Here is a 13,598-nt window from a genome sequence, read left to right as displayed (position 1 = left end):
ATTACTAAAAAAAAAAAAAAAAAAAAAAAAACCCATTTCTTTTAATTTAATTTAACTATATTCACATTAAAACTAATCTTTACTCTTAAAATAATAAAACTTTATACTTATTTTCTAATTAATGCGTTTTGATGGAATTTGGTATAAATGGTTTCTTAAAGAAAACTTTTATATGTTACATTGTCATTTTCTTTTTAGGTTAATCATTTTTTACTATAAATATAATATTTATTGTAAAAAAAAAAACAAAAAAAAAATTAAAAATGGTTTTAGAAGGAACTACATGTCGGAATCTCAACAGAGGATTATCCACAACCAGACGACATGACAAAAACAGCATGAAGAACAGAAAATGGGCAATCCAGCTAGCTAGCTGAATCGTTTCAAACATTGATCCAACCTGTCTGTTTTCAGTACGATAAAACAACACGAGGCCCCAATGATACAATACACAAACCAGTCTTCTTCCACAGTTCTCTAAAACTAATACATATTAACAGAAGATGAGTATACGAACCACGACACGGTCGTTGCAGACGATGAGGGATGAAGTTTTCGACAAGCTTTTTGGTTTGATGCTCCTTTGTTTCGAGTGTGGTTTTCATTATGAGGGTATTTTGAAGTGAAATAGCCATGATATGACGAAGGCGAAAACCATGCAAGCAAGCAAGAAATTCAGGAACCTGTGGCCCTGCCAGAAGTTTCGAGCCTCTGTAGAGTGCGGTGGCACCACGACAGCAGCTGCAGTGGTTGCTGTCGTTCCATCGTTCGACTCATTGCACTGCTCGGTCGAATCAGCTTCACAAGTACTAGTAACATTGTGTGCAATTGATCCACAGATTTCACAGGTGCTGCAACAAATTGCAGATGGGTAAGTGCAAGTAGAGACAAAAGGCATATATTACTTTCGGGCTTCCCTTTAAGGTTTTACATTCAAATTCCTAGCCAAACTACACGTGGTTGTTGCTAGCAGGGTCTCAAAATGTAACCGTCCAATCCCTCCACTAGCAAAAATTGTCCTCTTTGGGTTTTCCCTTACAAGCTTCCCCTCGAGGTTTTTAAAACGAGTCTACTAGGGAACCCTTATAAATAATGCTTCGTTCTCCTCTCCAACTAATGTGGGATCTCACAATTCACTTCCTTCGAGGCCCAGCATCTTCGCTGACACTCGTTCCCCTCTTTAGTCAATGTGAGATCTCACACAAAAGCTTAAATTTCTTAATAGATTCAACTATATTAACTCAATTCTTCTGATATGCTCATAGATTCTTCATGGTTCAATAAGAGAACAGAAAAAGATTTCAAGCTTCTGCAGAAGACAATGAAGATATTGTACGAGGAAGGAGACAATAATCATGTTCAAAGATAGTATCTCTAAGTATCTATATATCAATCCTGTTCAAAGATGGTTAAACAGGAAAGAATCTCACTGATTGGACATTTTTGGAATAAACGTTGATTCCTTATACTTGTGTAGATACCAACATCATGCAATGAAGCAGTGAAGAAACATTCAAACATTTCAACTCAGCTAAGAAAAGGACTCTAATCAATTGTGCATCAGACTAAAGCAAGCAAGAGTATGTCTAGGCTATGAAATGAGCATGTTTTAGGAGATGGAAGGGTAAGTTCTTGTGCAAGAAACACCTCCAAGCCGAGCGCGGTCGACTCGTGATCTCGGTCCCATTTCGTTATAGCTTTGTAAGAACAAAGGCTGATGGATTTAGGTAGAAGCAACAGACCAGATTACCACATACTCTCAAATGTGTAGCTACACGTTTTGAGGTACATGTTTGAATGATGAAAACAAAGTTGTTATTCATGATTCGTATATCCAATGCATGAAATGTAATTAAACACTAGATATGAACAAAACTCAGGAGATAAGAGAAATGAAACTTGAGGGCTTTGTTCTAATTTGGGGGGAACTTACATGTCACCCTTAACCTTGAACCAAGCCTCAGCACAGTGCTTATGAGCAGCAGCCAAATCATCCTTGCAAGAACAACCCAACTCAATGGGGATTCCAGATTCATGATTCGTAGCATCCAAGCTCAGATGACAAATACGGCAATCTCTCTCCATTTTCGCCAAATGTACCTTAATCTCACCTAACCCACATTCCAGATCCATCTCAACAGAGCACTCCGACACAGAGGATCCCCTTCTTTTCTCCACCGCCGCCGCCCCCACAATCTCAGCACTCGACTGGACCGAGCACCGCCGCACATCATCAGACGCCGGTGAAGCGGCAGTCCCAGCTGTAGAAACCCGGGAAGGCCGCTCTTCTTTCTCTTCTTCCATTGCGACAACGTGGGTGTCTTCGATTGTGGACATCGGAAAGATTCAGACAGTGAATCCTCATGAAATGGGTGTGTGAGGCGAAAACCATGAAAACCCAGAGAGAGAAAGAGGTCCCATAAACAAAAATGATTAGATTTAGGGTGTGATTTTGATATGATAATCAGTAATGGAATGAGGAGTAGAAGTAAGTGTGGTGGGTGTCCCCTGTTTCAGCGGGTTTGTTGGGTGTCAGTGTCGATATGCAGCCTAAAACAGAGTTGCAGAGAGGAAAAAGACGGGGAAAGATTTAGGACACAATTTTTGCACTGCATTATGCAGAGTATCATTCATCTTCTCTCTTTTTCCCCCTTTGTTTAATAACAAAAAACATCACTCCAAAGCAAAAAAAGTAGAAACGTGATCACCCAAATCATTGTTCCACCGAAAACACCGTTCTTCAACACAAAAATTACATCACAAATTGTGTACAAAAGCAACAAAATTTCATCAACCCTTTTCCCAACTACACCTCAACTTCAATGGGAAACGCCTCCCCACCGAAAATGTTTCGTTACATTCTCCAACCGATGTGTTATTTCACAGGAACAAGAAGAAGGAAGGAGTACCAATTTAATTAAGTTTTTGAGAGGTTGAGTGCAGAAAGCCAAGTACTGTGACCGAGAGAGGCAGAGGCTGTGGCTGAGGCTGAGGCGCCATCATACCCCATTCTTGTCCCACATTTACACTCTTTTTACTTTGCTTTTCTCCATATTCCTTTCTTTTGGGGCCCTTCCCTTCTTTCCCCTCCTTCCCACTCCAAAAGCTATTTAATATATTTTTATGTCTTTAATTTTGTGTTTAATGATGCATAAATATAGATATAAGAGAGAAATTAAAAATTAAAAATTATTGGGCCTGAAATGGGCTTGGAGTGAGTGTGAGGCCCACTTTATTCTTTTGGGCCTCAAAAGCTCCGTAGCCCACCACTCGAATTGGGCTTCAAATAGGAGATCCATCTATATAACCCATTTTATAAATTTCTTTTTTTCTTTTTAAAAAATTTCATTTTATTTCGCATAAAATAATGATATTAAATTATAAATTATTGGAAAGACAAGAAAAGGAGAAGATGGTATTGTGGATTTATGGAAAAGGTACAAAATTAGGTATTGAAAAACATAGAAAGAAACCACAATTATTTCATATGCTTTCATGCTCCTCTCTTCACATTTCGAACACGGGTAGATGGAGCCCCTCCACGTGCATGTTTTATGATGGAATAGGTATGCGTAGTTGATTCGCGTAGGGTTGAGATGCCCTAATATGATAGCGGAAAGGTTCATCGATAAGGTCGAGATGCCCTATCAAACATAGACTCAATCGAATAAACGTTGTTTTTTAGTCAGTTATGCTATCGATAGTAGCAAATTAGGTTGGGAGAATATTCCGAATATTAAAAATAAAAATAACGGTAGTTAAGATGTGGGGTAGAGGGAGTGTAGACGAGGTAATTGAGGCCATGTGCCTAAGTTGAGAAAATTACCGAATGTGCCCTTGCTCTTTCCGCCTAAGCCTAAGCTATTTATCACCATCTATCTCGTCCCCATTATCATGTCTGGCCCAGTGTTCTCATTGCCACACTGCTCTATGTTTGATTTTGATATCATTAATAATCGCCTAAATTTATTGTTAGTAAATATTGTTCGCTTTAGCCCGTTACGGGTTGTTGTTAGCCTTATGATTTTCTCAAATAGCTCAAGCGCACCACTAGTAGATATTATCCACTTTGGCCTGTTACGTATTGTCGTCAATCTTACGGTTTTAAAAACACGTCTTTTAAGGAGAAATTTCTACACCCTTATAAGGAATGTTTCGTTCTCCTCTCCAACCGATGTGGGATCTCACTATAAACATCAGACTTAAATGTCTCTCGTCTCTCCTACCCGTTTTTCAGAACGTTAACTAACCATGTTCTATGGATTTACTTCTCAAATTATACTCGAAAAGTCACACACCCGTGAAAAACCTTGTCATTTATCACTCACAAACGGTACCAATAATCTTTTTTTAGTCATTTACACCCTCAATAGCTCTCTCCTTAATTCGGGAAAAAAGCTAAAACTTGTCTAAGTATTTTTGAACGATCGTATATAAATGATAAAAGAAATTTGAATTAGACGTTACCATATATAAACGATCATGAGAAAGATATTTCAACAATAACGGAAAGGAAACCGAAAGCGAGAAACGAAACGAAAAAGCAATATAAATTTACTTGTATTGTTTGATGACCCAAAAATTAGGGTTCAACTTATTATGGTAAGAAAGAAGAAAAGATGTTAATTTTTGTCCATCTCATATTTGAATCTTGTGTCGGTAGCCGTGGTCCAAACCCATTACTCACTCCATAAAAGCCATAGCATCACAAATACCCACAATTAATTCTTCAACACTAAAGTAGTTGGTTTCCTTTCTAAGCCACAACATTTAAACTTTTACGACAATATTTGTTCCAATTCTTATAGCTCGTTCTCCTCCCACGTTGATTAGAGAGGAGAACGAGTGCTAGCAAGGACACTGAGCCCCAAATGAGGTGAATTGTGAGACCCTACATCTTAACGTTCTTTATAAGAGTGTAGAAGCCTCTCCCTAATAGACTCGAAACAGAAAGCCCAAAGAAGACAATATCTACTAGTGGTGATGACGTCTAATTCAATCTCGAAGATTTTAAAGTCAAATATGTTGGATGTCGTGGGGGAAAAATAGCCACTTTGAACGTATTGGAGAACATAGGAAAGCATTTAGAAGATTCTTTTGCTACACTTGATGGGCTACAAAGACCGAGAAGAGCTTCCATTTGGTTCCAATGTGAGGGACATTTTATGCATTCAACTTGACTTTCATATAAAATCTCATGAGAATATGATATTATAATTTTAATATATATAGATTTTAATTATATGATGTAATATATACGAATTTTGTTGGTATATATATATATATATATTTTTAATGATACCCACTATGGAGTATAATAGCATGCATGAGCATGATGGAGAAGGAAGGAGAGGGCAAAAATCAAGTGTGGTGGGGTCTAGAGAGCACCCAGAAAAAGGCTGCAATGTGGGCGCGTGATGGCCCATGTTTGCGACAATATTTGCACCACATCATCATCCAACCCTCCCACTACTCAACACTATCGTGGTGCTGGTTGTTGACGATTTTTTTTTCCTTATTTTAATTCATAATTTCTCACTAATAACTTCCCTAATTATCAATTAGTTATATTAGTGAGAGTAGACTCCTTATGCTTTAAGTAACTTTAATAACAAATCCCCTTAATAAATGTTTTAATCCCGAGAATGATTCTAATTGATTCTGTTTCTTTTTAGTGTTTTATTAACAAACTTTTCTTCTATATAACTCAATCGTACAAACTTTATAGTTGAACGTGCTTTACTTTGAGCAATTTTATGTTGAGTGACCTCTTAAAAATCTTCCTATGATATATATGAGTGAAGACAAAATATGCTAGAATGACTAGTGTTAGTCTGTGAGGATAGTTTTCACTCTTATAAGCAACATGACTATGTCGCAGGAGATGCAGAAAAATGTCGGGATACACGAGAGTCAAACCCTGATCCGAATCTTGAGCCAACTAAGACAGTTAAGTGTAAAGGGGAAGATGCAATATTTATATGTCCCACTAGTGATATTAAATGCTACCTTTCATGTGTAGAATGTGGTGTGTTATAATTGCTATTAACTTCCCATTCTTTTAAAATATATATATATATTCCATTATTTTCAAAAATTTAAATAACCAAATATTATAATATTTCTAGAATTTTGAATTAAATTTGACCCGAAGAAATTTGGTCAAAGTTGCAGCATCTTTTATACATATCACCATTGCTGCGTTTCCCTCATAAAACCATATTCATCTCACAGAGTTAGAGAGAGAAAGGGGTTCTTGAAGTTCTTGTTGTTCTTCGAGTTGTTCATCTATGGCCGATTTAACTGCAACTTCAGGAAGCATCCAAAGGGATCGCATTGATCCCAGTTCGTGGCGTTTTCACTTTTTTACTTCCCATGGAATTTGGATCATGCCATCTCTTTGGATTTCTCCTGCAGTGTAGTCGCCGCCGCCGCCGCCGCCTGCCACGAATCGTTGTGTTTATATCAGTAAGTTTCTTGGTGAGTTATGGTTTCGGTGGAGAATCCGAACTAAACAGCTTTCTTTTGCTTCATTACAGAGATGTAATTGTTGATGGGGAAAATAATGAGGTTTTAGGTTAATTATGAACAGATCATTAAAGGGATTTGGAGGGTTAATGCTACTTTAATCTCTTGAAATTATAAGATTAAGTTGGATATATATACGAAATTTTGATGTGAGTTTTTTGTAGGATCGAATTTTGGAGCACGTGGTAAAATCTCACAAATTAGCAGACCCGTCCGGGAAAAACGAGACAAATAAAAGAAAAAGAAGGAAGAAGAAAGCACAGATCTGTTCCGCCGCTCGGCTTCTTCGATAATGGTTGATTTCTCTTCTCCATTGCTTTTCTCTGTTTTCCTCTTCTCATTTCTTCACCCCATTTCTTCATTCAACCTTCGATCCCTCCCCAAACAACCCAATTTCGATCCCCACATTGCCCTCATCGGAGACGCCGTTCTTGTCGACGGCGACGGTCACGGAGACTTCGGCGATTCTTTCGTCAAACTCACCCGCCCTGTCGCTTCCAGCTTTGGCCTTCTCTTGCACAACAAACCCTTGAAGCTTCACGGTTCCACGTCGTTTTATACCCAGTTCACCTTCGCTGTCTCGCCGGACAACGGGGATGGCATCGTTCTTTCGCTTTTTCCCGGTGGGGGTTTTCCCGACGAAATCTCCCCGGAAAAATGGCTTCATAGAATCGGATTCGTTTCTGGGAATGGGAGTAATTTGAGTGGTGGGATTTTGAAGATGGAGAAGGGGATTGTTGTTCCCAACAATGGGGGGAAATTGACATCGTGGGTCGATTACGATTCGAGCTCGAAAACGGTGGAAATTAGATTGAGTAAATTTGGGGAATCGAGGCCGTACGATCCCTTATTAGCATACCCAATTGATCTGTCGAGCAAATGCGAAGGGAGGGAAGTTTTTGTGGGATTAAGCTCGGGGAATAGCAAGTCATCTGAGTGGAGCAGAGTATTTTCATGGCGGTTTGGTCTTAGAAATGTCCCCAAATGGATGCATTCGATGCCGGTTGATCCACGCCGGCCTTCCTTAAAACAAGACGAGGAGGGTTCCCAGAAGAATCATCTTCGGCCGCTTACAATCGTTGCGGGGCTGATCTTTGCAACTGGTTGCGGTGCGTTAATGGCGTTTTTGGTGCTGTTCGTGTGGGCAATTGCGGGCAATAGAAATGCCATTTCTGTTGCCGAACCTCAATCGGTGGATTTTCAGTACGAAAAGGTTAGTTTAGTCGCAGAGGAGGGATCGAAAGATGATGGCGTAAGAGGATGAAGGTTTTGGAGATTGTTCTTCAGTTCATAGGAAGTGCCTGCAGTTGTTGTAATGCATATCATGTTTGTCATTTGGATAGTTCTTCTCTGCCTGTTCTTGGGTTTTTCCTTTTGGTTTCCTTTCTTCTTGTGATGAAGATGGTCCAACATACTTTCAAAGCTTGATCTGTACTTTTATGGTGTATTTTTATGAAATTGATTGAAGCCTTGTGGGCATTTTTCTGCTTAACTAAATGATCTGTGTATTCTTATTGAATACCATTTCATAATTGAGATGTGTTCTTCCATTTATATAAATGTTGATACATAGTTACTATGAGTATCCATTCTTTAGTCGGTTTACCTGATCCTTCTTGACTACTAGACTCAACTATGATTGTTGAAAATGTGAAGACATTCAAATATCAACATGTTGTGTGAGATTCCACATCGGTTGGAGATGGGAACGAAACATTCCTTATAAGGTGTGAATACCTCTTCGTGTTTTAAAAACCGTGAGGTTGATGACAATAGGCCAAAACGAACAATATCTTCATGCGATAGGCTTAGACCATTACACATTGAAAGGTTGTTTAGTCTAATGGTTTGTTAATACTTCTAAATGTCTACATTTTATCTAATGCATTTGCAATATTTCGTAAGAGAAGATAGTGCCAACACGAAGTAAGAAGGGATTCATGGCTATACTTGTATGTAGCGAGCCATGATAGCTTCACATTAGAGTTTTTAGAAAAAGGCTAAAAAGGCATTCTTCACTCGGCCACTTTACTATTATGCTTTGTTGCCTATTAAGAGAATAGGTCTGCCTTCATTCATCTCTACTAGCTGCCACACACGACCCAATAGGAACGATTTCAGCGCCTCTCTCCCTATCGGTTGAGCTATTTACTTGATTGTTCATAATGTTGTTAATAATGTTGTTAATAATGTTGCTAGTGAAGTCAATGTCTTTCTTCAAATTTACTAAGAGGAGGAGCATTTTGACACCCAAAAAGTCCCATGTCCGGACCGGCGATTTTCGAAAAGTCTTTTCCCGTTTTACAAAAATAATTTGATTCTCCTTGGTTTAGAAACCGAGAAATGATGTTTAAAAAGGAGGGAAGAAAAACAATCACACAAACGGGGAAAAGACAATAGCATATCAACAAAGAATAGACAATGGAAAGAAGGCACAGCTATGAAAATGCATGTTTCTAACTCTCAGATGTTATAGTTATCTCATAGCAGCCTATTGTTCGTTACATTCAAACCAACAAAGGCCATACTAAATCAAGAACAATACACCGGAAATACTTTCTCAAAATGGAAGGAAGTGCAAACCTGCCTCAACGGTAGTTATCATCCTGATACCAATTTGACAAAGATGCAGATGACATTGAGCATCATGAGAGGAACTCTTAGATATTGTGTTGCATAGATAAGCCCTATAAGCTGCCCCCTGAATGACTTGGTTCTGCCGCCTGAGAAGTCTGAGAAGCTCCATCCTCTAGGAGCAAGAAACCGATCTTCGTTTAGAATCGCTAGAGCATTGGCGAGTAGCAGGCAGCCTTCTAGAAGTGTCCACAATCCCATTTATTATCTGTGTTGCAAAGAACCTGCTCAACAAAAACATAACACGCCAAATAATCTTACAAGATAGCAGATGATGCAAACAACAGAATGATGGATTAAGAAGCCTGGGCAGCACAGGAATTGGATTCACTCATTTCCAAAGATGATGATAATATCTAATGATCTTAAAATGGGGGATGAACTAAAGTTTGATGATTATAGCCAAAATGCAGTGGCTATGTAACCATCTGATCACCAAATTTTCAAAAAAAAGAAACAAAGAGGGAGTAAACAGTAGCTATTCTCCCACCCCAAAACTTGAGATTTTCAATAATTTCGCCTAATTTTCTTTCAAAAACTCGGGGAACAGTCCTCCAAAAGATACAGAATTCCATACTCTGAAATTAATCTCCACAAATTGTAACCATACAACCATGTAATTCGACATTATAACAATTACATGTTGCTGCAATCGATTAAAGAAAATGAAATTCAAACAAGCAATCGTGCGCCCAATAATCGATGAAGCGATGAAGAAGCATAGATCTGAAACCTAAATCCCAAGGAGGCGAAAGAATCAAAATCTAAGATGCGTGAAGGAGAAACGTGACTAAGATTTATAAGGCTGCCGGTACCTGATCGGAGAGAGCGGAGGAGTTGGAAATGGCCGGTTGTGAAGCCGCTACAGATCGCAGAGTGAACCCGAGAATGACCCGCACAACCTGTTACAATTGCATCACAAAATGCTTTCTTTTTCTTTATTCAAATCTTAAAAATCAGATGATTCACACCATACACTCATTGGTTTTAATTTAAAATATAGTAATAAATTATTTTACAAATAACACACGAAAGTCGACTCGAGTATTCCAAGCGAACCGAACCGAACCAAATCGGTTTTGCTCAATGTTAGTTACACATAATGGTTCGGTTTCTCCGTACAATATTTAAACCACGACAACCGAACCGTTATCCATTTTTCTAATAAACTCGAGCAGCTCCGTTTCAGAGTTCTTGAGAAGAATCACTCGACTTCTTCCTCCTTTCTATTCCACGATCCGAGAGCAGCTGGATTTCCTTCCTCACTTCGCCCCAAGAATAAACTCTCGGATCGTGAATAAGCAATTTCATTTTTCAGTCTCCTATTGGACTTGAAATTCGCATTTCTTTTTCTACCATTTTGCCTCCGTCGATACCAACAATGTAAGTTCCAGTGATCCTTTGGCTAATACATGTTATTGATTCTGCGTTTCAGTTCAGTGTATCAATGTGGCAGAATTCGATGTTGGAATCTATTCAATGCTCTAGTATATCATTATGTTTCTACATTCTTTACGTTATCGCTTTTCTCTGAGTAAAATTTTGACGCCTTAGGGTTGAAAGGGAATTGATTTAGTGTTTTTTCTACTTCTATTTTGAATTTTGTCTGATGATCTTCCTTCTTCTGCTTTTTCTAAAATTTTGACTTCTAAGATTGATTCTAGAGCGATCTTCTGTGTGGGAGGATTGGGGATAAATAACCTATTTCCATTACGACTTCGTGCATAATTGAGGTGGGCGCAGAGTAAGGTGTTTAGTTTGTTCTTTCATTTGGCTGTTCTCACAAATGTCTTTTATATTCCGTAGTTCATTCAGTCATTTATGGTCGTTTAACTTGTTAATATGTTTTCAGCCTCGTTGAGAAGGGAATGGCGAAGTTCAGGGATAGGACTGAAGATTTTAAAGATGCTGTCCGGCATTGTGCTACTTCTTCAGGGCATAACGAGGTTTGTATGCTTTTCTTGCAGTATATAGTTGCTTGTTGATGGGAAATTTGGACTATATTTCTCGTGAAAGATGTGCTCGTTTTCTTTCTAGCAAGTGATCAGACTACACCAATTACGAATGTTTTAGTGTTTCTCCCGAAACATCCTTATGTTAAGTACCATGTCTTTGCAGTCCAAGTTGGCGGCTATTATGGCGTCATTCATCATTCAGAAACCTCGGCAAAGGTCACCTTTCATCAAAGCTGCCCTAAAAACGGTAGAATTATCAATATTGAAGTGTTTTGGTATTCTTTTTTCTTCTTTTTTTTTTTTCCCTTTTCTTGAGAACTTAGTCACAGCTTAACTGGTCTTCTTTCAAGGACATGTTTCATGAATTACAACTTCCAAATGTGTGAAAAGAGCAACTATCATGTTTGACTCCTTTGCTTGTCTTGAATCAGCTTGAGAGCATTGGCGCTCTTGAAGAGTTTATGTTGAAGCATCAAAAGGACTATGTAGATATGTATCGCACAACAGATCAAGAGAGAGACAATATTGAACATGAGGTGAGCCATACAACTACTTGGGAGATCACTAAGAACAATAACTGAATAATAAGATTGCTTGATAAAACTTTGGGCTCAAAGAACTTCTCGAAGTGAGAGTGATAGTTTATTTTAATCATGGCCATACGTTATTTGGTTGATATGCTAAGCCATAATTTATTTGGTCTGATATTCATGAAGTTGAATGCTTAACTATTTTTTCTTCCCGGTTTTTCTTCACACAGACACTTCTGCTATTATTGGTTAGCATTTTTTTTTTTATAAAAGATTTTTTTACGTGGCACATTGTGATCTCAAAGCTTAGTATGAACTTTATTGAGGTTTTTTGGGATCTACTATTGCATATTTGTATTTTCATAATGTAATGCCAAATATGTATCTTATAACTATATGCAGGTAACTGCATTCATCAAAGCATGCCAAGAACAAATCGATATCCTAAAAAACAACATTAATGAGGATGACGCACACTCAAAGAGCTGGCTTGGTGCTAGGATTGATGATGCTAATGCCGATACTATTGCACACAAACATGGGGTGGTGAGTGTTGTTTTTTTTCTTTCTGTTCATATTTATCACTTGGTTATTTTACATGTGCTAGCGTGCACACTTCTCCAAACTGTTTTCCCTTCCCCGAGGAAGAAAAAGTGAGTAGTCGAATGTTGTTGCCCTGTCCGCAGTTCAAAACAATTCAAAACTGTTTACCCCATTACATCTCGACTGCTCCCATTCTTCTGCTTGATTGTTGGTCGTATTGTCATCTCTTTTTAAACATTGTCAGTTTTCATCTTTCCCGGACAGAGACAATCTTTTAGTGAAATATTTTCCATACTTTTGTTTTTTAAAAGGTAATACGTTCTGTACTTTTTTTTGAGAATCTCCTTCCCACAGTCCTACCAAAAGTAGTTGTTCCATTCTTGAATTTGAAGTTTTCTTCTAAGTGCAGGTTCTAATTTTGAGTGAGAAACTTCATTCAGTAACATCACAATTTGATAAGTTAAGAGCCATTCGGTTTCAAGATATAATAAACAAAGCAGTACCAAGAAGAAAACCCAACCAAGTAAATAAACCACGTTCTGCAAATGCCCCCAACTATAATAATATGGAGCTGAGGGAACCTGATAATTTTGAGCATCAACCTGTCCGAGCCCAACAGCAACTGTTGGACGATGAAACTCGTGCACTTCAGGTAATCAAAATATGGAGGGGGAAACAAAATTTGATGAGAGTTCTATCATCTGTTAATTGAACCAAGCTTGATTCTTGATGGGTAAAATTTGAGAACTGATCAGTTGTTTTCTGCCAAATTTGTAGGTTGAGTTGACCAGTCTTCTTGATGCAGTCCAGGAAACAGAAACTAAGATGGTAGAGATGTCTGCTTTAAATCACCTAATGTCTACACATGTTTTGCAGCAAGCACAACAAATCGAATTTCTTTATGAACAGGTCAGCATTTCTACCTCGGTTTATTGTCTTTCACATTATCCCTCAAATCTCAACGGCTAATTGCACTTGCACCTTCCTTTTGAACATTTCCAGAATGAAATTCAGTTGAGCACTATTCTCGGTACTGTTAGGTACTGAACTTCATATTTTCTTTCTTTTTAATGAACTACAAATTAGGCTGTTGAAGCTACAAAGAACGTCGAGCTTGGTAATAAAGAACTTGCCCAAGCAATTCAGCGGAATAGCAGCAGTAGAACCTTCCTTCTGCTCTTTCTATTTGTGCTAACATTTTCAATTCTCTTTCTTGATTGGTATAGTTGACGGGATTGGCTTTTGTATCATAATTATATTGTACATTCACATAGAAGAAAGAAAAATAAGAAATCACCGATGAAAAATTGGATCGCATTCCTATTACTGTTAGTATTTGCTTGAATATCCAGACTCAAGTAGTTACCACTGTAAGTGGACTCCAAGGTAAAAAATGGGGGGGGGGGGG

The 13,598-nt window shown here is 38.2% G+C and overlaps 4 protein-coding genes across 10 annotated transcripts; 2 read left to right on the top strand and 2 right to left on the bottom strand.

Annotated features, from left to right (window-relative positions):
- Positions 1-343: 343 nt before the first annotated feature.
- LOC111458938 lies at positions 344-3,105 on the bottom strand. Its single transcript, XM_023101828.1, has 2 exons — positions 1,934-3,105; positions 344-851 (listed from the first exon to the last, which is right to left on the bottom strand). The coding sequence occupies exons 1-2, from the start codon at positions 2,335-2,337 to the stop codon at positions 605-607; spliced, it is 651 nt and encodes a 216-aa protein (XP_022957596.1). The 5' UTR covers positions 2,338-3,105; the 3' UTR covers positions 344-604.
- Positions 3,106-6,159: 3,054 nt separating this feature from the next.
- LOC111461824 lies at positions 6,160-8,083 on the top strand. The gene is made up of 2 exons (XM_023105514.1): positions 6,160-6,756; positions 6,806-8,083. Exon 2 carries the CDS (start codon positions 6,821-6,823, stop codon positions 7,790-7,792), a length of 972 nt encoding a protein of 323 aa, XP_022961282.1. The 5' UTR covers positions 6,160-6,756; positions 6,806-6,820; the 3' UTR covers positions 7,793-8,083.
- A 280-nt stretch (positions 8,084-8,363) lies between these two features.
- Positions 8,364-9,386, bottom strand: LOC111461905 (immediate early response 3-interacting protein 1-like). The gene is made up of 2 exons (XM_023105587.1): positions 9,111-9,386; positions 8,364-8,679 (listed from the first exon to the last, which is right to left on the bottom strand). The coding sequence occupies exon 1, from the start codon at positions 9,361-9,363 to the stop codon at positions 9,130-9,132; it is 234 nt and encodes a 77-aa protein (XP_022961355.1). The 5' UTR covers positions 9,364-9,386; the 3' UTR covers positions 8,364-8,679; positions 9,111-9,129.
- Positions 9,387-10,337: 951 nt separating this feature from the next.
- LOC111461832 (syntaxin-81-like) lies at positions 10,338-13,516 on the top strand. Of its 7 annotated transcripts, none has more exons than XM_023105542.1 (9): positions 10,338-10,545; positions 10,816-10,895; positions 11,015-11,108; positions 11,281-11,364; positions 11,549-11,653; positions 12,050-12,193; positions 12,600-12,842; positions 12,968-13,099; positions 13,277-13,516. In XM_023105542.1, exons 3-9 carry the CDS (start codon positions 11,031-11,033, stop codon positions 13,418-13,420), a joined length of 930 nt encoding a protein of 309 aa, XP_022961310.1. In that variant the 5' UTR covers positions 10,338-10,545; positions 10,816-10,895; positions 11,015-11,030; the 3' UTR covers positions 13,421-13,516. The 7 variants fall into 7 exon arrangements, with proteins under 7 accessions (XP_022961310.1, XP_022961320.1, XP_022961294.1 ...); XM_023105552.1 differs by having other exon boundaries at positions 10,816-10,911; XM_023105526.1 differs by having other exon boundaries at positions 10,800-10,895.
- Positions 13,517-13,598: the final 82 nt, after the last annotated feature.

Source organism: Cucurbita moschata, unplaced genomic scaffold, assembly GCF_002738365.1.
Source record: "Cucurbita moschata cultivar Rifu unplaced genomic scaffold, Cmos_1.0 Cmo_Scf00002, whole genome shotgun sequence".
NCBI lineage: Eukaryota > Viridiplantae > Streptophyta > Magnoliopsida > Cucurbitales > Cucurbitaceae > Cucurbita > Cucurbita moschata.
Note: the sequence above shows the minus strand (reverse complement) of the source record. Positions and strands in the feature narration are given on the sequence as shown.

Coding starts and splice junctions, on each gene's coding strand:
- LOC111458938 (XM_023101828.1), bottom strand. CDS start 2,337: ATGTCCACAATCGAAGACACCCACGTTGTCGCAATGGAAGAAGAGAAA. Junction 852..1,933: donor TTCAAGGTTAAGGGTGACAT/GTAAGTTCCCCC, acceptor AATTTGTTGCAG/CACCTGTGAAATCTGTGGAT.
- LOC111461905 (XM_023105587.1), bottom strand. CDS start 9,363: ATGGGATTGTGGACACTTCTAGAAGGCTGCCTGCTACTCGCCAATGCT.
- LOC111461832 (XM_023105569.1), top strand. CDS start 11,031: ATGGCGAAGTTCAGGGATAGGACTGAAGATTTTAAAGATGCTGTCCGG. Junction 11,109..11,280: donor CTTCTTCAGGGCATAACGAG/GTTTGTATGCTT, acceptor ATGTCTTTGCAG/TCCAAGTTGGCGGCTATTAT. Junction 12,843..12,967: donor ATGAAACTCGTGCACTTCAG/GTAATCAAAATA, acceptor CCAAATTTGTAG/GTTGAGTTGACCAGTCTTCT.
- LOC111461824 (XM_023105514.1), top strand. CDS start 6,821: ATGGTTGATTTCTCTTCTCCATTGCTTTTCTCTGTTTTCCTCTTCTCA.